The 22,140-nt window shown below is 40.5% G+C and overlaps 1 protein-coding gene across 4 annotated transcripts in view; it reads right to left on the bottom strand.

Moving 5' to 3' along the window:
* The window catches only part of LOC127377460 (kelch domain-containing protein 8B-like), a 193,905-nt gene that overhangs the window by 47,355 nt on the left and 124,410 nt on the right, over positions 1-22,140 (bottom strand). For all 4 annotated transcript variants that reach the window (XM_051425339.1, XM_051425341.1, XM_051425337.1 and 1 more), the window contains one exon: positions 12,094-12,318. In XM_051425339.1, coding sequence (XP_051281299.1) covers positions 12,094-12,318 — 225 coding nt within the window. The remainder of the gene's footprint in view (positions 1-12,093; positions 12,319-22,140) is intronic.

Raw genomic sequence — 22,140 nt, forward strand, 5'->3', positions numbered from 1 at the left:
CCTTTCATCATTCATGTGCCTGTAAAAGTATCATCACTTCACATTACGGATAACATTTTAATTACTGCATTGATGCCCTAAAGAGTGTATTTTTCATTAGTGGGTTGCAACAGGAGAGGTGATACAATGAGCTTCATTTCCCAGAAAATTCCTAAGCAGGCATAAGGTCTATAATACCTGTTTTTCTTACTTTAGAATGAGCTGTTTTATCTACAGACGCCACGGGTCGCCTTCCATGGCGGCTGCCATGTTGAACCGCCGTGTTCCGACAGTAGCCCAGAATGGACAAACCAAACATGTTGGTGTCTTTTGTGCATTTCACAGCCACTGTCGTTTCTCCTTCATGCTTGGAACACCGCTCAACGCCACTAAATCCTATACACTGGACCTTTAATTCATACACTTTGTAAAGCATTTTAAAAGTTCAAATCAACTTAAATTATACACATCTTGTAATTAGTTATATTCTTTTCCATTGCCTTTTACCACTTTTTTTTCTCATAACTTTTCATCTAGTGTTATCATCAATACATTGGTCTACCAAAACCAATGACATTCCCATCAGCCTCCGCTGTACTTTTTGTAAAGAGCCAAGCTTTAATGAGCTAGCATGCTAGCATGTTAAACTGAGACTGTGAACATGGTAAAATATTACCTGCTAAACATCAGCATGTTAGAATTGTCAGTGTGGGCATGTAAACCAGCTGACATTAGCATTTAGCTGAAAGCACTACTGTGCTACAATAATTTGATATTTTTTAAGTTAATTTGGGGGCTTTTCCAGGCAAATATTGTTAAATGTGATTGTTTTTGATTAAATCAGCATATATTTCTTAAAGTCTACATGCCACCCTTTGGCAACCCCATGAATATTTCTCTAGATGCGCCCCTGGCTTTGCTTTTATCTGCTTTCTGTCTTCCTGTAAACTGATCTTGCATAAGTAAATTGAGGGAAACTTAAAACCAGAGTCAAACAGCTAGTATGTGTCCACATACTTGGCCAATAAAGCTGATTCTGATTCTGAAAATAAACAATTAAATATCCTAAATACAATAATTTTTCTCCAAAGCCGTTGTCCTTTTTTTCCCTTTCTAATTATCAGGCTTAGTTAAACAGGTGTTCACACTGCAGTGGTACTAGAGACTGAGTCTTCATGCTGAGCACAGGGTCAATTAGTTTTTTTTAGCCACCTTTGTCAGCAGTCTAATGGTGTGTGTAAAGCACTAACAATAAAACAACCTACTTCAGCTAAAACTTATGGGACAATTCACAAAATGTTTGCACTAGAAAAGAAGAAGGATTAAATGTAAACCTAGATGACACTGTTCGATCCAAGAAGCAGTGGCTGCCATATTATGTTCTCGTTCTCTTTTCATTTTCATAAAGCCAGACGCTACAGAGGCTGGAATGAAATGAGATATAAAATCAGTTTCCATGAGGATGGTTTATTGTCTATTATCTCCAGTCTAAAAATACTTTGTATACCAGCATATCTACTCACATTTGTTTTCAACCACTGTCACATGTGTATAAGTGTGTGTAGAAGCACACACACTAGCAACCTTATACACATTATACTGTACACCTTTAACATCCCCCTTGAGTGGCCTTCCACTCAGACACACACTCACACACACACACACACACACACACACACACACGCACGCACACACACACACACACACACACACACACACACACACACACACACACACACACACACACACACACACTGTATATCTGTCCATAAAGCAGAGTTCAAGGGGGATGTAGGTGGAAATGGAAAACAGTGCCTACATATTGCATCACATTCTGTTAGTATGTGTATATACACACCACAGCATTACCTCTCTCTCTTACTCATACACCATGCACCAAGTCAGTGCAGTCAAGACCACTTTTGTCAAAAAGAAACTTTATTTCCAATTACAATATGTTATATTTGGCGGTTATATTAGGCAAGGAGAGCAGCAGAACAGCTACACAACAGCACAGGCATCAATGACAACAGAAATGACATTGATTATATCAGTTACATATAGGGGGAGCTGGGGTGGAGGCGGGTTGCAAAAAGGCTTGCAAAGGAAAGCAGCAAGGGTAGGCAGGCTAAAGCAACTTAAATAAGGCTCCCTGAGTGATATTTACCAATTGGATGCTTAAAGGGAATCAGCTGGGCTATGAGCTGATACGGGTTGTATGATCAGCTGGTGTAGCTTGGATTGAGCTGAGCTTGATGTTGTGGCTAAACTAACACTATGCTCAATTCTCTCCATTTGCCATTTGGTTTAAAGGTCCTGTCATACCAGCATTTAAACTGGCTAAATCAATTCATTTCAATGTAATTGCTGAGATCAGCCATTTTGCTTATGCAGACCACGTAAAGTTTGACTTAAACGTTTTTTTTACATGCAAGGTTGTGCAGTTGACCAATAGCAAACACTGCTGGAGAGCCACACAGTCCAAAATGGAGGAAGCTATTGTAGCTTATTTGCTGAGCTGCACCTTACACTTTCATAGAGCCCTGCTCTGCTAAAGTATAAACTGCTCCACAAAAGAGTCAATGGAACAAATACTGTGTAAACGTATTGTCCAGTTAGCACCTAGCTTACTAGCTAGCTCAGAGAGATATTGTGACTGAGTAGGCCTCAAGACCAGGAAGAGTGCTGGCCTTGAACCCAATTTGACATAGTGGCTAAACCATATAATGACAGCAATGGCGTCCGGCACATGATGCACTGGCCCAAAAATCCTTTTTCCCATAAGCTGACATTGCAAAAGAAGTGGCTGTAAAACAATGGATACATTTTTTTGAGCATCAACACCCCCCAAAAACTAGTGACTAGTTTCACTATCAGAATTTGATCTATTCATTCTGATAACATTTGGAAAGTGAAAAAACGATGAAATCATTTTATCCCCATTCAAGTAAGCATAGGGCTAAACCGGAAGTTAGTGACCGTGCCGGCAGAAGTCTGTAGTGTTCATACTCCATGGGTCACACGATGCGGAAGATCCTGGTCATTTTTCCAGTTGTTTTAACGTCATGCACAACAAAGCAGCTTCCATTGGAAGGAACGTAGCCCGCCTCCAACACCGTGTCAGTTCTCTTTAATCCATCCATGGTAGGCCTGCATGGCATGTTTTAGCCCTTATCTTGCCAGATACAGCAGTTCACCAACTAGCCATAGAAGTTGTCATCACCAGGTTTCTAACAACGCCTATTTCACAACACCCGAATGAACTTTGCTGTGCCATTTTAAGGTGTGACCAGGAGCCGGTGGCACCAGCTGTTCCTAAGTTCAAAATTAGCCCAGTTCTAATATAAATGTGAGTGAAAACAGGTTGCACCACACAAACTTAGATTTTTGATTGTTACTAAATATTTGCAGTTAGATACCTTAACCAATAGCTGGCTAAACTAACATAAGCCTTGCTAATATATGACCAGTTTAGAGTGAAGAGTAGGAGGTAATATGAGTATGGGCGGCATATCGGACCTGAAACTTGATAAATGCTGTTTAATAGTGGTGACAACAACTAGCAAGTTAGTTTTTTGCGCAGATCTAGAACCAAAATGAGACCATTTATGAAGCAGTTTATGTCTTGGCACATAAGTTCTTAACTGGCAGAATTCCCTGAACAAAGACAAACCAGGTCCAAACTAAACAGATTTTAAAACATACTGACTTTTTTGTTTTGTTTTGCAAAATATGTTTCACCTCCAAAGGCAACAAAACAATTCTCCTAAAAAATTAAAACATTTCAATACCACGTGTTTCATTTCAATGATTTCCTGTCTTGTTACCATGAAGAAACCATTATAAGTGTACCTATAGACATGAACTGCTAAAACAATATGAAAGGCTCAATTTTCATAAAAAACACATTTATCAGTTGTCTTATTAGTAAGAACTAGTTTCTGCCAAGTTTGGATGACATCAAAATATCCCTATAATGCTGGGCAACTGTAAGAAAGAGGTGCTGAAAAAAAGTGAATACAGTGAACTGTTTACATGCCAGTTTAATATCAGAGTAAGCCAGGTGTGTTGACCCAAAACAAGGCTGCATTCACTTAAAAAGCAGTTGTGTTATCACTTAATCTTGCATACAAGAATGTTCTGCAGCTTTTTTTTAATACTGTATCTTCCACACTGCAATGACTCACAGTGAACACCAGCACATCCATTAACCCTGCATGCCGCTCCGCTCCTCACCAGTGCCGAATGTTGATGTGAGAAACATTTAAATGCAAATCATCTTGATTAAAACATTTCAGAGACTGTACAAAAATGAACAGGTAATGAACCGAGAGGGTTATAACCTCTATTAAAGAGCATCATCACATAACAGCTCTCTTTGACTCTCACACATGTGATTGTCCTCCGGATTGACCAAACATTCCACTGTGCCACTAAATCAAACTAACTGTGAAGATACCACAATGCAGAAAAATCTCTTCACACACACACACACACACACACACACACACACACACACACACACACACACACACACACACACACACACACACACACACAAGACAAGCCAGGTACAGCAGGTACGTGAAAAGCCTCACAACACTCAAATCAAGCTATGCTGCTCATTTGCAGCAGCGAGCAACGAGTCAGCGCCGGGCCCAAATGCGATATGATCAAAGCGGGTAACATGATGTAATGTCAGTGGCAAATTAAAGAAGTGAGCATGCAGCTTTAAAACGACCAGTAACAGTGAAATGCACTACACTGTACTCCTAAATTAAATGAAAATAGATAGCCGTGCTACTGAAGATGAGTCATAATAGCAAGGCTTAGACTAGCCCGCTTGACTTAATTGGTGTTGGAGTACCATAAGAGATTAAAATGCACATTCACGTTGACAGCACACCTTGACACATATGAGAAATGGTAATCAGTGACGGCGCCCCACATTGCCATTTCTGAGAAATATTTTCATGTCTGTGCATAGGCATTCTGAACACAAAACACAACTGTGTAGATCGATTATTCTACAACATCAATGTACATACTGTAGAGGTATGAGCCAATAAAATCTTTGTATGTAAAAGTGTTTCATGTTAAATGGACATGAAATTGTTGCTTCTAGAACATAAACAAGAACTTACTCCAGTTGTGCAACCTCTGTACTAATACAGCATCTTTTGAATTTCACGAGTCTAGATTCTTCATGAGGTCTTTTATTGTCACAGCCAAGTCTAGTCTTTGGGCCTTTCTCAAGGATACAAAGACTTCTTCTGTGTTCTTGTAGAGAATATTCTTGCAAGTTGTCCTTGGTAGAATGAACTCTCAAGTTCAGGAGCACAGAGAACACTGTGGCAGGGCGATTCCAGACTTGTGGGTGGGGTGGCATGAAGTATGTGTTTCAGTTTTCCAGTCATTACCAATTTATGCAATTCCAACACTGTTTAGGAACCCCAGTATGTAGAAATATTCAAATATACGGTTGTGGGTATCTACAGAAACCATTTTCGTTCAGATATGGGGTTTAAAGGGCTTTAAACTCTATTCTGACTCTCAACTAGACAGGACCACAAGATTAGCTAATAATACAGAACCCGTCTTTCATAAAAGTGGTACCAATTCCTGAACAATATTGCAGTTAAATGACCAAACCAGCTGAAATATAGGAAAATAAATGTTTTGTTTATGCTTTAAAAGTAATATAAGATGGAATCCTTTTTAATAAAATTTCATTGTATTAATGTAAAATGTAGCTAAAATAATGAGCAAATGAATGATATATTGTTTGTTGCTGGATGATTTAGAATTGGTTACTATTAATAGCAAATCCTGTTCTTTAAGTGACATTTCTTCTACAGAGTATGTTTTAAGATCCAACTGAAAATCATTACAGAATACTGCCACATGCACACACTGAGTAAACAAATGTCCCAATGTTTTAACCATATCTTTACAGTAAGAGCAATGGTCATCTGTATTGAGAATATATTTGCAAATCATGGAGTTTATGGGATAATATCTATGTACGATTTTAAATTATAGTTCTATGATTTTGTTAGGCAAAACATATTTGTAGGGGAGAGTAAAAACAGCATTCCATGTTCTACAATCATAAGCCAGGTCTGTCCATTTATACTGAACAGCCACAATTGTTTTTAGGATAAGTGAGTTCCTGATGAAGGTATTGGAAATGCCATCAACAGTAATCTTGTAATTAGGTAAAGTAACAGTGCCATACACTATGTAATATATGCACTGAAGCTGCTGATAAATGCCAAATTAATCAATTACAGTTCTATGCTCATTTTGGAAGACATGAATGCTGTATTTCTCTATAAAATCTTCATATGAATACAAAAGTCTGTCACACTTTGCTGTTTTACAAGCAAAATGTCAACAATTTTCTAAAACAATTTTCTAAAACTAAAGATTTGTTTCTGTATATGATATTGACATTATTCCATTGTGAGGAGAATAGTTGTGCTTATATAGAAGGGACCAAAATATAAGAGTTTGCCTATACAAAGTTTGTTTTGTTGTGTGAAACTGTGTTTCTTTACTTCTAGTTTCCTTTGACCATTTGAATATTTTATTTTTCTATAAATGTTTTGTCTTTATATCATATACTTTAAAATGTTTCCTCCTTACTTACCATAGGTGAGTGCTATACAGATAATATTTTTTATTATTATCATACTGATATTATAACAATGCTGCATTTACTCCGCTTCCAGGTCTGGGCTCCTCTCAAAGGCAAGGTGAGAATGAGGCCTGATAGTTGAAAAAAGGCCATTATCCTTCAAAGCCAAACACATTAAACCTGACTGAGAGGATTCACAGAAGCAAAAGGATAAATCAGATGTTGTATCGCAAGCTGACAGGCACAGGGGGTGTGAAAGGATGCACTGTTAATATGGATGGATGGAGGTTAGACTCGCTTGATTTTACACATAAATGCCACACACACACACACACACACACACACACACACACACACACACACACACACACACACACACACACACACACACACACTTTACTGTGCACTCGGGGGGGGATCTTTTAACGAGTGAGCAACCTCCTAATCCCCACACCTGCACACACTGAGACACTTCCTGTTCTTAAACATCCGTCTGTATGCACGAACACAAGTAGGCATTTGCTTAGTCACACTCACAGAATTTAGATACACGCAGTAGGTAGCCGCCGAATAATGTCTTTATGGTTTAATCCATTCATCCAACAATGAGCAGCTAAATCATCCAGAGTTCATTTGTAGAATATCTAATCATCCTCCTTCACCTGGCTGCACTGCAGCCGGAGGACGCACCACAGTCTCAGTCATTTGGCACTTTCTGCTTGTGTGTGTTTTTTTTTTGTGTGTGTGTGTGTGTGTGTGTGTGTGTGTGTGTGTGTGTGTGTGTGTGTGTGTGTGTCACAGCTCTCTTCCTATTATTGTTCAAATGTTAATTGTTGATCGATATGCAAATGAAAGACTTACAGTTTTTGACAAATCTTCTCACAGACACGAGAGCGCAGTGGAGCATTCACTTCTAAACTGGTCAATTCATTTCTTTTACCTTCACTAATAGAAACAGCAAGGATAAGTGCCTACAGCCATCGCACTGTATGTTAGATGGTAATGCTAGCATGGCAACATGTTCACAATGACAAAGCAGAGGTTAAACTATCTCAGTCTAGCATGTTAGCCGGCATTTTAACATTTGCTGATTTGTGTTCTATAGTAAGCGACAGTGGCTGGTCCCACTGACTTGTTTAGGCAGTTTCATCCCTGCTCATCTAGCTGGTAAAGACTATCGTTCTTGTCCACCACTGCATCACAGTGTCTTGATGTTTTTCAGCTCTCAACCCACTCTGTTTTTACGTGGATAGCAGACACTTGTCATGGCAGAAAAGGTACAGGTGCAACACATTTTCAAGGACAGCCCAATCGAGTGTCCCAGTAAGTCACTCCAGTGAGCCCGAGTGTACAATAGAAGGACCCTGGAACTAGCTCATTTAAAAAGGAAAATGCCAAAATGTCTTTAGTGAAAAATGTCCATTCCTACGTCACCTGCTGTCCAACAATGCCTCCAAAAGTGATTCATTTGTGTCCCATAGAAAGTAAAGAGGGCTGCACTGTGCTTCATGTTGCGCTGTGTTCAACTGGAGGGGAAGTGTAGTGGATGGTGTGCCGGGGACAATCTTCGTGCCAAGAATGACAATTTTTTGATCCATCCACTGCCCTCCTATCGGAGCAAGTCAACATAATGGTGGACAGACACACAACTTCGATTACTCAGTGCTCAGCGTCCAAAACACAGTGAATCTTAGAAAGACTTATTAGCTTTCTCTTTATCTCGAGATTCTTCAGTTTTCTTTCTGTAGCTCTCAGATGTCACTCAAGCTGAATTAAATCACGACTCACTGCACAGAACAACGGCCATCTATCCATCCATCCATCTCCCTATTGTCTATGAAGCTACATTATTAATTATTAATAAATAAATTTGACAAAAAGCAGAGCCCATGTTCAACAAATGGAAATGTTTTCCATTCATGCATCATGCATACTCACACTCACCTGGAAGTGTGCACACGCATGCAGTATTTTGCTGCAGTCCCACACATTAGAACATGTGTAGGCGGGTTCTAAATTTATATTATCAATTCTTTTTTTGTATGAACTTGTACTCTAACTTGTAGTTTATGATGAAATCTAGTGTGTAAAATCAACTCCAGGTGAGAATCACTAACTTCTCTTTCTACTAATAAAAATGAATGGTACAGAAAAGGATGTAAAAATCTAGTGTGAGTGACCATAAAAGCCAAATCATGAGAGCAATATTACACACTCCCAAAAGTGCTTAATTAATGTTGTGGGATAAACCATACTACAATATTATGATGTTGCTGGTGCACTGTTCGATATTGCATTACTGATTATACACAGCAGCAGGACATATGTATCCTAGAGAGTTCCACAGAAAACAGAATTCATCTCTCTCATAATCCATCCATCCATCTGATAATACCTGCAGCGTACCTGCAGTGTTAACATACCTGCGGAGTCTGCAGCTGCTGCTGCATAGATTTGTCCATTTATGACAGTGAGTCAGTGCACCCTTTTTGTATCCACATCACGCTCACCCTGTGACCACCTTTGATACTCAATATCCTGTAAATTAAGCTATTGAAAGCCTCACAAAGGCACTTCAGGAACAGTAGCGCCAGCAGAGCAGCTGTCCCTGAGCTTCTTTCTGAGATTGTCTCACTACATTGCCCTTTCTATGCCAGCATCTTCAGCCAAAGTATTCGATTCCATCAACTGTAGAAGGGCAGGGCAGAATCAGTTTCTGCTCTTATGATATGGGCCTGTATATACAAAATGTGATTATCATCCCTACCGCTGGCCGTGGTGAAGTGTACAACAAAGCCCCATATAGGATGCAAGGGAGTTTGAGGTAAGTAGTGTATGCTTTTATTAGCAGTATGTCATTTCATGCTGTATTCAGTAAATGTGCGCCAAAGCAGCAATCAAATTGTGGGATTTTGGTAATTCATTTCTCAACAAGTCCCTTAGATTAAACAATAAATGATGTCATTGATCCATGTCCACATACGCTAAGGTAAAGGTTAGGTGAGGACACAATTCTCCCCCATCTTGCTCAAAAAGATTACACTCTTCCAGAGCTGCTGGGACCCATCTGGAAATGCCTCATTCTTGTTAATATCAGACATAATTACATTAATATACGATGGAGGCACATTCTGTTCGGTTCTCATGCTGCTTAAAATGGGATTTGGAGCAGATGTTGTGACGCCAGCACAAAAGTACAAAATAATAATGTGGACTAATTAAAGCTTATCATAGCCCAAAACACCCTGTTCCCAAGGTAATGATTCATTTTGTTTGTGGTTCTAATCCTTCACACTGCAGCAAAATGCAGCCCTTAATTAAAAGGTGTGTGTGGCATAGAGTTAAAAAAACTCACAGATTTACAGCAAATGATCTAAAAACCACCGATGTGTTTGTTTCATTTAAATCAACAGAAGCGTTATTACTTATTACATTTGTTCAGTTACGTTTTATGCACCAACATTTCAAGTGAGCCATAACTCATCAGCAACGCACTGTGGGAGCATCTGTTCCTTTCTTTCACTGGTCCGAGATCTGCTGCAGCATCAGCTTTGATATGATCTTATTCAACTGATGCATAATCTTCCTATATTTGGGTTGGATTATCAGCACAGAACAGATCATGTTCTCGCTCCGTTCAAAGTGCTCCAGGGTGGCATTGCGCACATTGTGAGAAACTCAACAAACAATTCCACTGGACTGCAGACAAGGCAGCTTCTCTCTTATTGGGCATGCAAATGAATCAAACTAAGGAAGAATTACCTCTATAGACATAGGTTTTTCAATTCCCTAAAATTAAATCATTAATGAATGATGGGTCACAGTTTTATTTGTCCAATGTTTACCTCAAAGTATTACACCCTGACCCTGTGGTTGAGTTCAGTGTGTCGCCTGTCTTTCCTCTTTAAATATTGTCTTATGGCCAGCACCTCCCGAGCTTTGGTAGTATGCTTTGTCTCTTTGTATTGTCTTTAATGTATATATGCGTCACCAACAGGCCCCCCAACAGAAATGGCTGGCCACCTAAAAAGGTCCACTGAATGGGCCCAAATCTGCTTCACTCATACCAACGCATGCACATGCTTCCTCTCTTCTACATCAACACATACATGTAAACTAAAAGAGACTTACTCAGCGATGGGGACACACACACTGGTGGTGATAGCTCTACGCTACCAACTTGTTGGCTAGTAACATTAGCTGTAACATTAGCCTTCCAGCTATCGTTCACCTCTTCAGCCTGGCTGGGACGTTTTTACGTAGCGCACAAAAAAACTCATACCATTATCAAGAGAGGAGGTTATCATTATTAAACAGGTGACATTGTACTAAAGTAACAATACATAAAATGAACATATTTTTGTTGTTTAAATAGATAATGGTGAGTATTTTGGTGTTTAAAAAAAGCTTATATTTAGGATGAGTCGACAATGGCACGGCCAGCTTTCCCCCCTTATGGGCGGCTTTGCTTGCTGCAGAAAAACAGTCTTGAACTAAGAAAGTTGTCGACCAGCCATACTGACTTCCTTACAGGAATTTAGTAGAACTGTAAAAAGAATGTGATTACCTAAATTAACTATCAGAATTTGTATAATGATACATAAACGTGTATATAGTTATTTACACCATGTCAGAGCAGAATTTATGGCAATGTCGTTGCGAGGTGGACAAAGTACCAGAAACATCTTTTCATAAAATACAACCAAAAATAATAAACAAAAACCACACATTATAGCCATTTTAGCAGTGCCACTTGCACTGCGTTACGTTGCACAGGTCAGTGTATTTCACATTCCACTCACTGTATACCAAGGAGCACTGTTGGTATATTAGAATTTAAACTGGACAGTACAGCAGCAACATAATTAGTTTAATTGCTTTTCTTAATTCAATCCTTGTGTAAGAATGAAGCTCTGCAAGGCAAGTCTAAGCAAATCACACAGACAAAATACTTTGAGTTCTTTAACTATTGATTAGCTTTTCTGTGTTTTCTTCTGCCCACCGCTTCAGATGCAAAACCTTCACAAGCCTTGACAGGCTGTGGTCCTGAATCCACTCTGCTGCCCTAGCAGTCCTCCTGCTGCCACCGGCAGCGCTACATGCATTAACTTGTCATTTCTAAGCATTTAGATGCTTCTATTTTTGGCGATTTCTACTTCAGTGAGTCAGCAACAGTCAGCTACTCGCTCTGTCAGTGTTGACATGATGGGGCAGGTGGAGCCACAGGAAGCAGCCAGGTAACAGAATGTGAATGGCTGTAGGGGGGAGACAGTCAGTCCTGAATCACTGGGCTGGTCAGTTCCCTACACTGGGCCCATCACTAATGTGTTTTTGTTTTTATTCCATTAGGCCAACTTGTGTAGCAGCACACCAGGAAAACTCCCAGCACTCCACATGGGCAGCCCGCCCTTATGTCCTGACTTAAAGTAAAAGTTTAATGTTACCACAGAGTGTACAGTTAGGTCACCACTAACCTTGATCCAGATCGTACTCTTCCATGGTGCTGACAAAGTGAGGTCTGGAGTAGAAGTTATGAGGCCCCGGTTGCTGGAGGCCCCCGAGGCTGAAGAGGCTTCGCTCATTTGTGGCACAGCAGGAGAAGGCCCTCCGGCTTGGGATGCAGGGGTAACGTGTCCAGCTCTTCATCTCCAGGTCAAAAGCCTCCAGCGCCGTCACCGGCATCTTTCCCTGACGACCACCTGGAGGAGGAAGATGAATGTTCATGTCCTGGGTCAAAACAAGAACTTTACACAAGGGGCTTTACACATTCGCACAGTTTATATATCTGTTCAAATCATCTGGGAATATGTTTTTGTAATAACCTGCTGGATTACTTACTCCAATCATGCTGGACTATCACAATCACAATTATAATTATAATATCATAAATGGAATACATTACCAGGAATATTAGCAAGAATAAGAACAAGAATAAAGCCAAGGACTCGCAAATACATTTTATGTGTGACATTATTTGTCTCTTTTTCCCCATTTCCTGTTTCTTTTATTGCTTTTTAATCCCCTGCCACAGAGTTTCCTTGGCATTTATGTCAAAGTCTGGCAAGAGTGCAGACCAGCCATGGGACCACATTTAATTCTGGACTAAAAGCAGAGCACAGCAGCAGGGTGCTCCCTTAGGACGCCTACAAGTTGTTTACTTCCACAAATCATAACTTAACCTTGTAAAATACAAATACAAGGGGAAGGCAAAGTGGTGAGAGAGGGGAGGAAGCGGGCAGTAATAATGTGAATGATGGAGAAAGGGAGGAGAGGTGGAGGCAAGAGGGGTGAGAGGGGTGTTGGGGGTAAATTTAAAAAAAGGAGGGGAAGGAGAAGCAACAAGAACACAGACATAGATGGTGAAAGGCAGAATGAAAAAATGAGACAATGACAGAGAAATTGTGCAAAAGTAACACCGGGAAGGGAGGAAAATGTGGAGGAGGGAGAGAAGAAAGTGGAAGAGGGTCAGCTGGAGGAGGCAGGGTGGCATGGAGATCGATAGCAGCAGCGAGACAAAGAGTCGAACTGAGTGGGAAGCATTAGAGTCAGAGAGGTACGGGAGAAAGAAAGACATTTTGAGCTAAAAGATCTGTTGATAATGACAATATAAATGTTCAGTATACAGAGGCATTAAAAATCCACATTAAATCAGAACTCCTGGATGTATGAGTTCTGTTATGTAGTATATACCGTATACTGTATAAGTTTGTACTAAAACCTCAGCACTGCACTGTCATCTGTGTAATTTATATAATTGACAGAACTGACGGAGAAAAACTAAAATATTGCTTTATGAAAAGCCAGTACATGTTTATTTCCAAATGGCATGTGCTTAAGGTATTTTGGTTAGCTCTAATCATATTGGACAGTCCTAAAATAAATAGATATTTTTGGAGAATAAGCTTATTTGCTGTCTTGCCAATCTATGCAGCTAGAGCCAGGAGTCGATTAGCAGAGATTAGCATTAAGACTGAAGAGCTAAACAGCTAGCCTGGATCTGTCCAAAGTCCAAAAATATGTCTACCAGCACGACTAAAGTTTAGCCTACTAATTAGCACATAGCATCTTGCTTGTTTAATCTGCAGACAAGCTGAAAGATGTGGTTTTATGTGCAATGAGCCGACTAGTAGAGCTGTTTTCCCCTGCTTTCAAATGCTAAGCTAATCTAATTGACTCCCTGCTCTAGTGCCATGATGTGTGCATGAGAGTGGCCTTGATCTTCTCATCTAATGGTACATGACCACAGGGTTACACCCTCCTCCAACCGCACACACACACACACCTGCACCTGATTGGACAAAGGCTCGCTGCTGCAGGATATCAGAACGAACCAACATGGCGGCTCGTTTGGAAACTTTCTCTCATATTTGCCAAAATGTCAAACTATGTGTTTGAAAGGTCAGCGTCAAAACAGCATCAAAGCTTTAATAACTAGAACTTGTTTTCATACAGTGGGAAATCATAGATCTCACTCCAGTGCCAGTGATCATGTGTACACAGCCTATGAGGTGACTTTACTGACCTGGGAGCAGTTTCTGGACCGTAACTGTTAGCGTTACAATACAATCATTAAAAACTAAAAACTCTTTTGTTGTGGCACACATTGTTGCACATGGTATGGTATAACGTAATAATTAATAATATAATATAATTAGTTAATTTTTCGTCATACAAGTGCCAAAAACAGCAAAACAAATGGAATTATATTATCAGTTGTTCCTACTCTCTGGGAGATTGTCCTTGCAGATGAAGGTACAGTTGGATGCAAAGGTTTGACAAATGACATATTTTTGTGATTTTTATTTTTACTGAAAAGGTGTAAAAACAGCCTCTCTAGGATATGTTATATTAATAAGTCACCAAAATGTGTCTTTTGACAAGTCAAAACCTTTACATACAACTGTACAGTGGCTGACACACTAGAGACCATTTCTGATCTACCGGCTGATAACTGATACATCGCTTCAGTAGCAAGAATGGTTTTGGAATTGAGGAGATTTGTCTTTTTAGTGATATGCATTCCTTATGCGCCGTTGCAGCAGCAGAAGGTAGGTGTTACTTTAACATATATCCCATGTTCCCTCATTCAAGAACATGCAATATGTATTCATTCATTCATGCAACGAGATACTCATGTAAAAACAGTATACTATATATGTGCTGTGTGTTTAAACGCATATCTTTTTGTTCCACAGAAGAGTTTTTGATCATCCTTGACTTGTTGACAGCCTCTTTGCAGCTGCACTCGTGTTCTGATTACCAGCCCTGACAATGCACCAACATCCTTGATCCAAATTGCATGCACGCACACACACACACACACACTCAAGAATTTTAAAACAGTATGAAGCCCGATGAATTGCGTCATATGCCACTAAGTCTGCTGTTGACTGGGAACACACAGAATTTTAATCAAAGGGGGGTTCAGGCACCCACTGATCCAAACACACCCCCGAGTGGTGCAGCAGCTGAAGAAGCAGCATGAATTTACAACATACGGTAAACTTTTCAAGTGCAGCAAGTGAACAGGCATTACATTCACACTGCATGACTGAGAGAGTGACACAGAGAGGAAGAGAGAGAGGAATAATGATATCCAGTTATAAAACAAACAGCATGAATATCACATTATTCTGTTTGCACATCGCTCATAACTCTGTGTGTAATGTGATATAATGTGATTTAACTCCCATGCGTGTATTAGTGTGTGTGTGTGTGTGTGTGTGTGTGTGTGTGTGTGTTGTGTACATGTGGGTGCACTTAAGATTAGCCATCCCTCTCTGTCCTATGAACTTCCCAGGCATCATTAGCTCCAGCCAGACCGAGATAAATTAACTTGCTAGTCTGCAGAGAACTTACGGATGTTTTATTTTCTGCACCAATCTTTAATGGATCATGTTTATCTTATTTTTCCTATGTCTATCTGCTCTTCCACTGATAATGCACACATGTTGTTATCAGACCTGCGGTGCACTGTGCTTCAGACTCGCCACCACCTCTCCTAACAGTGCCGTCAGGACTAAAGCTGGAGCCAAAAAGTGCACTGAACTACGATTACGATAAACACTCTTTTCTTTTCTTTGTTGTGTGGCAGCGCATGAGATGTTCATTTCACGGTTGGGGGTAGCCAACACCAAAATCCCAGGTAAGACGTGAGACTTGACGGGTTTCATTATAAAAGAAAAGTACACAGGGAAATGGGGCTCTATTTATCCCATTCTTTTAATTTACAGACATACAAATAAGAAACCACACAATCAAACAATAAACTCGTTCATACACAAATCCAAGGAAGTAACGGAAAATAAGCAATTTGCCATCACTGCAGTGCTTCCCCATCCGTTTGATGCAAGCTGCTAAAAGTGTTTTTTCTACTTTTCCTTTTTTTTCTTTACAAAGATTCCCTGGGAATGCAGAGGACCAAGATGTTCGCAGGTCATTAATGAAATAATCTTGAATACCTATGTAAAAACATCAATTTTTATTATTAATTTCTCAGTAATACAACTGGTGTGGTGATTGAATGGAACTCCCGATTGATTATGCCAGCTAGCTACTACAGTAGTATTACACATCACATGAAATGTGGTGGATGGTGAAGTGATCAGTTTTTCTTGATTTCCGCATTCTCGTAACAGATGTCTAACTAATATGTACAATTTGAAGATCGCCATACATGACACTTTGATCAGTAGGGCCACTGCCTAACGTCATCAATCCAACTACCCCAAGCTGCTGTCAGTGATTGCATCCGCAGTAATAGTAGCGCTCCTGGATGACAGAACAAACATACAGATTGCCAGATTTGAGTAAAGGGGAACCCAAGATTTAAGTACTCACATAGGGCTACTGTATTCATTTCAAATACCCAATGCTGAAACGCATTTCAAAACTTGATCCCAATTCATTCTGAGTTGTATTCAGGATTGCTCATCATCTCAGCTCATTGTTCCATATCAAGACGATTGAAAAATTCCAATAACCATGTTTCTATTGAACTCTGTTTGACCCGTAAAGGAATTTACTTGTTCACTGTCATATCTGTCCATTTAATGTACTGCTTATTGCTACAGCCAGCAGATAGTTAGCTTAGCTTGGCACACAGACTGAAAACGGAACACGGCACATGGACAGGGGAACAGCTAGCCTGGATTTGTCAGCACTCCTAAAGCTAGGGGTTATTTTCAATATTGATTAATTGTTTGGACCATAAAATGTACCACCATAAAAGGTGAAAATGTTGGTCACTGTTTCCCAAAGCCAAAGATGATGTCCTCAAATGTCCTGTTTTGTCCCCAACCCAATGATATTCAGTTTACTGTCATAGAGTACTAAAGAAACCAGAAAATATTCACATTTGAGAAGCTGAAATCAGAGACTCTGACTCACAGGGCTCCCTAGTAGCTCACCTGGTAGAGCTGGATCGATCGCCTTCCATGGAGTCCACCATGTTTCTACAGTAGCCCAGAACAGATTAACCAAATACTGGCTGTAAATAGGGCGTTTGTTTTTTTTGCAAATTTTGCAGCCACCATAGTTTCTCCTACACACTTCCCAGCCTGTTCTCACTCCCAGGTTGTGAAATAAAGACATGAGCGATGTTCAGTTAGTTGCAATCTGAAACTTCACCACTAGATGACTCTGACTCCAGCCACCTCACCATCCTCATCCTCCTGGACCTCACCGCAGCCTTTGACACCATCAACCATACCATTCTCCTCTCCCGCCTTGAGTCCTCTCTCAGCATCACTGGCACTGCACTCTCCTGGCTCAAATCTTACATCACAGACCGACTACAATTCATCCATATCAACAACTGCACCTCCTTCACTGTTCCCCTGTCCCAAGGCGTCCCCCAGGGTTCGGTGCTCGGTCCTCTTCTCTTCATACTTTACCTGCTCCCCATTGGCAACATCATTCGCCACCGTGGTCTCCACTTCCACTGTTATGCCGATGACGTCCAGCTTTATATCTCTACCAAATCCATCACCCCGGCCACTCACTCCACTCTCTCCAATTGCCTCACGGACATCAAATCCTGGATGCATTCCAACTTCCTCAAACTCAACTGTGACAAATCAGATCTTATCATTATCGGCCCTAAATCCCTCACCAAAACCACAGACAGTTTCCACCTCACCATTGACAACTCCACCCTGTCTCCATCCCCCCACAGTCTCAACCTCGGAGTCATCTTTGACAATAACCTCTCCTATGAACATCACATAAACCAAATCACCAGAACTGCCTTCTTTCATCTCAAGAACATTGCCCGTCTTCACCCATCACTCTCCTTCTCTGCCGCTGAAACCCTCATCCACGCCTTCATCACCTCCAGAATCGACTACTGCAACAGCATCCTCTATGGCACACCATCCAAAACTCTAAATACGCTACAGTACATCCAAAACTCCGCTGCACATATGCTCACCCACACCCGCACCTGTGATCACATCACTCCCATCCTCCAGAACCTCCACTGGCTCCCAGTTCCACAGCGCATTCAGTTCAAAATCCTCCTCCTTACACACAAAGCCCTCCATAACCAGGCTCCTTCCTACCTCACTGACCTGCTCCATTGCCGCAATCCATCCCACAGCCTCCGCTCATCTGAAGCAAACCTTCTGACTCCTCCACCCCGGACCAAGCACCAAACCTTGGGCAACAGAGCGTTCTCTGTAGCTGCCCCCTCCCTCTGGAACTCTCTCCCCAAACACATCCGTGACTGTACCGACCCTCCAACATCCAACAACCTTTTTAAAATTGCTTTTAATGTTTAGCTTAGTCTGATGTGTTTTTAATGTTTTACTATTTGATGTTGTTTTGCTGCTTTTATGTTTTTATGTAAAGTGTCTTTGAGTATTTAGAAAAGCGCTTATAAATAAAATGTATTATTATTATTATTATAGATGCCACTAAATTCTATACACTGCTTCTTTATGTAGTACGGAACAATTATAAGCTAAATTTACACCGCCACAAACACGTCGCCTGCAGAACTGTTTCTTACTGTTTGATGCCATTTCCTATGCCAGTAAAAAAAGGTCTGCCTGAATCCACTTTTTTTCTGTGATGACATTTCATCGCCTGGTTGTAGCGACTGGCATGCAGCTCTGCTTCACAGGCGCACCAGCTGGTTTTGAGGCAGCCGCGCTCGTGCATCTCTGTGTGATCGGCCCCTTACTCATTATGCCAAAAAAAATATTTATTATTTGATTATTATTACATCCGATAAGCATTTTAATGTAATGTTAAATCTTATCTGCAAAGTAACAACAGTTGTGAGATAAATGTAGTTTAGTACAAAGTACAACATTTCCTTCTGAGACAGTGGAGTGTAGAGCAGCATCAAATGGAGGGACTGTGTGCTGAGCTCTCTCTGCCACTGCACAGAAGCAAAGAGTTATTTTATCCCTCTGGTGGAGCGTGTGAGTAAAAACATTGCTATGGAAATGACCAAAGCTCCTGCTCTCAGGAGGTTACAGCTACTTTGTGCTGAATGTGAACTGTGTTGTTGCTTGTAACATGTCGTGAAATGGATTCATCTTATTGCAAAATGCCTCTTCAGTGAGATAAAATGATGCCTCTATCAGCAGTCGTGTGAAGATTTTGACCAAGTGTCAATGAGCAATAACAGCCCCCCAAAGAGACACAATGAGAACAAATGCAACCTCTGATCATGGATGGAAAATTACTGGATGATGGAAAGAACACGGGATTGGACTGAACGCACATTCCTATTTTTTCATCAGCATTTAGCAGCTTTTAACTCCAACTCTGTCCTTCTGATCAGTGTTGTACCAAGACTGTGAGACTCCTCGACCCTCGAGAGACTCTGATGGAAGAGAGTGTTTCTGTCTATTCCTTTCACCGCTCTAAAAGCAGCAGGCAGATAAAGTCACAAAGCTAAAAGGCTTAGGCTGAAAACAGTGCAATGCTCGCAGATCTCTACACACACGGTTCAGGAGGTGTGTGTGTGCGCAGTTAAAGAGCAACAAAGCAGAACACGGGGGCACCATCAGCACAACTACAACTTTTAGGGGGGAGTCCCTTTATAAGCATTAAGTGTGCACATCACTGAAGCCTAAAGGTTGCAAATGGTCCCACAACACCAAAGCCTGAGGATGTCATCCATCACCAGCTTTCAATGTCCTTCAGAAAGTGATTGAACACTCGCCACTGTACATAATCCCTAAACTGAGCTCTCAGAGGATGTCAGAGAGACTGTGGGTCAATGTGTAAGAAGGAAGTGACAGATATAAGCAGTGGCAGATGGTTCCCAAGGGTGCTTTAAGAAAACGTCCAAAGAGTGCTGCAAGATTTGTTAATTTCCTTTTTTTGCCTCAACATGTTTAATATTAGATTTAATAGTCAATGTACATTAGCTACAGTTAAGATTGAAATAAGCAATACACATACAATTAAACAATATTAAAAACCCTGTTGAATATGGGGTTTTGCCGTAGCCAAGTATGGTAACGACCGCTTGTGGTTACGGTTGTCGTAGTAACACAACAAACTTTCCAGCGTTTCAGTCAGAAATGTCGACTGCCAGAGATTTATCACTGTAAATAGAGCTCAAAGCTGAGACATCTTGGTCCTCAACTTGACCATCTCCATCACCGGTGTGACTGTGGATGTTGTCCAGGATTACAAATACCTTGGAGTATACCTGGATAACAAACTGAACTGGGAACACTGAGGCTGTTTACACGAAGGGCCAGAGTCGACTCTATTTCCTGAGGAGGCTCCGGTCATTCAACGTATGTAACATTGTGCTGAGGATGTTCTACCAGTCGGTGGTAGCCAGTGCCATCTTCTTTGCTGTTGTGTGCTGGGGCAGCAGGCTGAGGGCAGCAGACGCCAAGGAGATCAGCAGGATCACCAGGAAGGCTGGCTTTGTCCTGGAGGTCCAACTGGACTCTTTGGTGGTGGTGTCTGAGAGGAGGATGCTGTGTAAACTGCACAGTATCCTGGACAACAACGCTCACCCTCTCCACCAGGTGCTAACCTCGAGCAGAAGCACCTTCAGCAACAGACTCATTCCCCCCCGATGTAACACAGAACGCCAGAGGAAGTCTTTTCTTCCTGTGGCCATCAGACTATATAACTCATGGAGACACTGTGCCCTGAGCAAATGTCACTTTACCATTTTTTACCCAATTTTCACTTCATCACTTTATTTAGTTGTACTGTACCATAGTTAATTTATGCTGATAACAAATGCTGCTACAATTTTTATCACTTTTACCACTGTTACCACTGTTACCACTTTATCCAATCGCTCCTTATCGCTTATTTGGTTTGTACTTATTTTATTTCAATTTATGCTGCTAAACTGCACGGTGCGTATTGTTGTATATTGTATCTACGTTTAACTGAAATTTTTGTTGCACTTTGTCACATTTAGTTACTTGTTTTCTTCTTTTCTACTTATGTTACCAGTAAGTGCTTGCATTTTGATGCATTTAGTTAATTGTTTGATTTATTTTATGTTAGCCTTTATTTTATTTTATTTTATGTTAGCTTATTTTTACTCTAACCCTGTAGTACTTTACTTTACCACCTTTGTATTGAAACTGTTGTACAATAATTTCCCTCGGGATAAATAAAGCTTCTTGAATCTTGAATCTTGTCTCAAATGTGAATATTTTCTGGTTTCATTAGTCCTCTATGACAGTAAACTGAATATGTCTGGGTTGTGGACAGAACAAGGCATTATAGGACGTCACCTTGGGCTTTGGGAAACACTGATCAACATTTTTCTTTCTGAACCAAATAACTAATTTTCTTTGTGTGTTTTCAAAGAAGAGTAAACATCTACAGCCATGCAAGTGTTGTTTCTGTGAGTCTGAACTTGGGTACAGCAGTAATTTAAGCTAAACATGAATGCATAATGCTCACAGTAACAATGCTAACATGCTGTTGTTAGCAGATATACTGTTTACCATGTTCACAATCTTAGTTAAGTGTGTTTGCATGCTAACATGTAGTAATTAGCATTAAACAACATACAGCTGAGGCTGATCGGCATCTGATCGGTTTTGCAGGTATTTAGTCATAAACTATTATTAGTACTCGAGAAATTGAAATGTTGACCTGATGATGGTGTGAGATGAAAAGTGAAGAGATCATTAAAGTTAAGGGCAGCCAAATTTAATGGCAACCCATCCAATGTCAAGACATTTCACTGTAAAATGTCATGTTGGCCCTAGCCTAAAGGAAAACTATGGGGATCACCAATGTTATAAGGAGTTCGGTCTAGACCTGCTCTATTTGAAAAGTGTCCTGAGATAACTTCTGTTATGAATTGGCGCTATACAAATAAAATTGAATTGAATTGAATTCAATGTTAGTACCTTTTTGGGAACCAATTTTGTGCCCCTCCGTCTGGAAGATGTTGAGATATATCTTTGAATAAATTAAAACTTTGACCTGCTGGTGGCGCTGGATCAAAAGTCAGGGGATCACCAAAGTCTTTAGGATTCATTTTCTGAATATCTAAACCAAAAAACAGTCTA

The sequence above is a fragment of the Dicentrarchus labrax genome, unplaced genomic scaffold (genome assembly GCF_905237075.1).
Source record: "Dicentrarchus labrax unplaced genomic scaffold, dlabrax2021, whole genome shotgun sequence".
Classification (NCBI taxonomy): Eukaryota; Metazoa; Chordata; class Actinopteri; family Moronidae; genus Dicentrarchus; species Dicentrarchus labrax.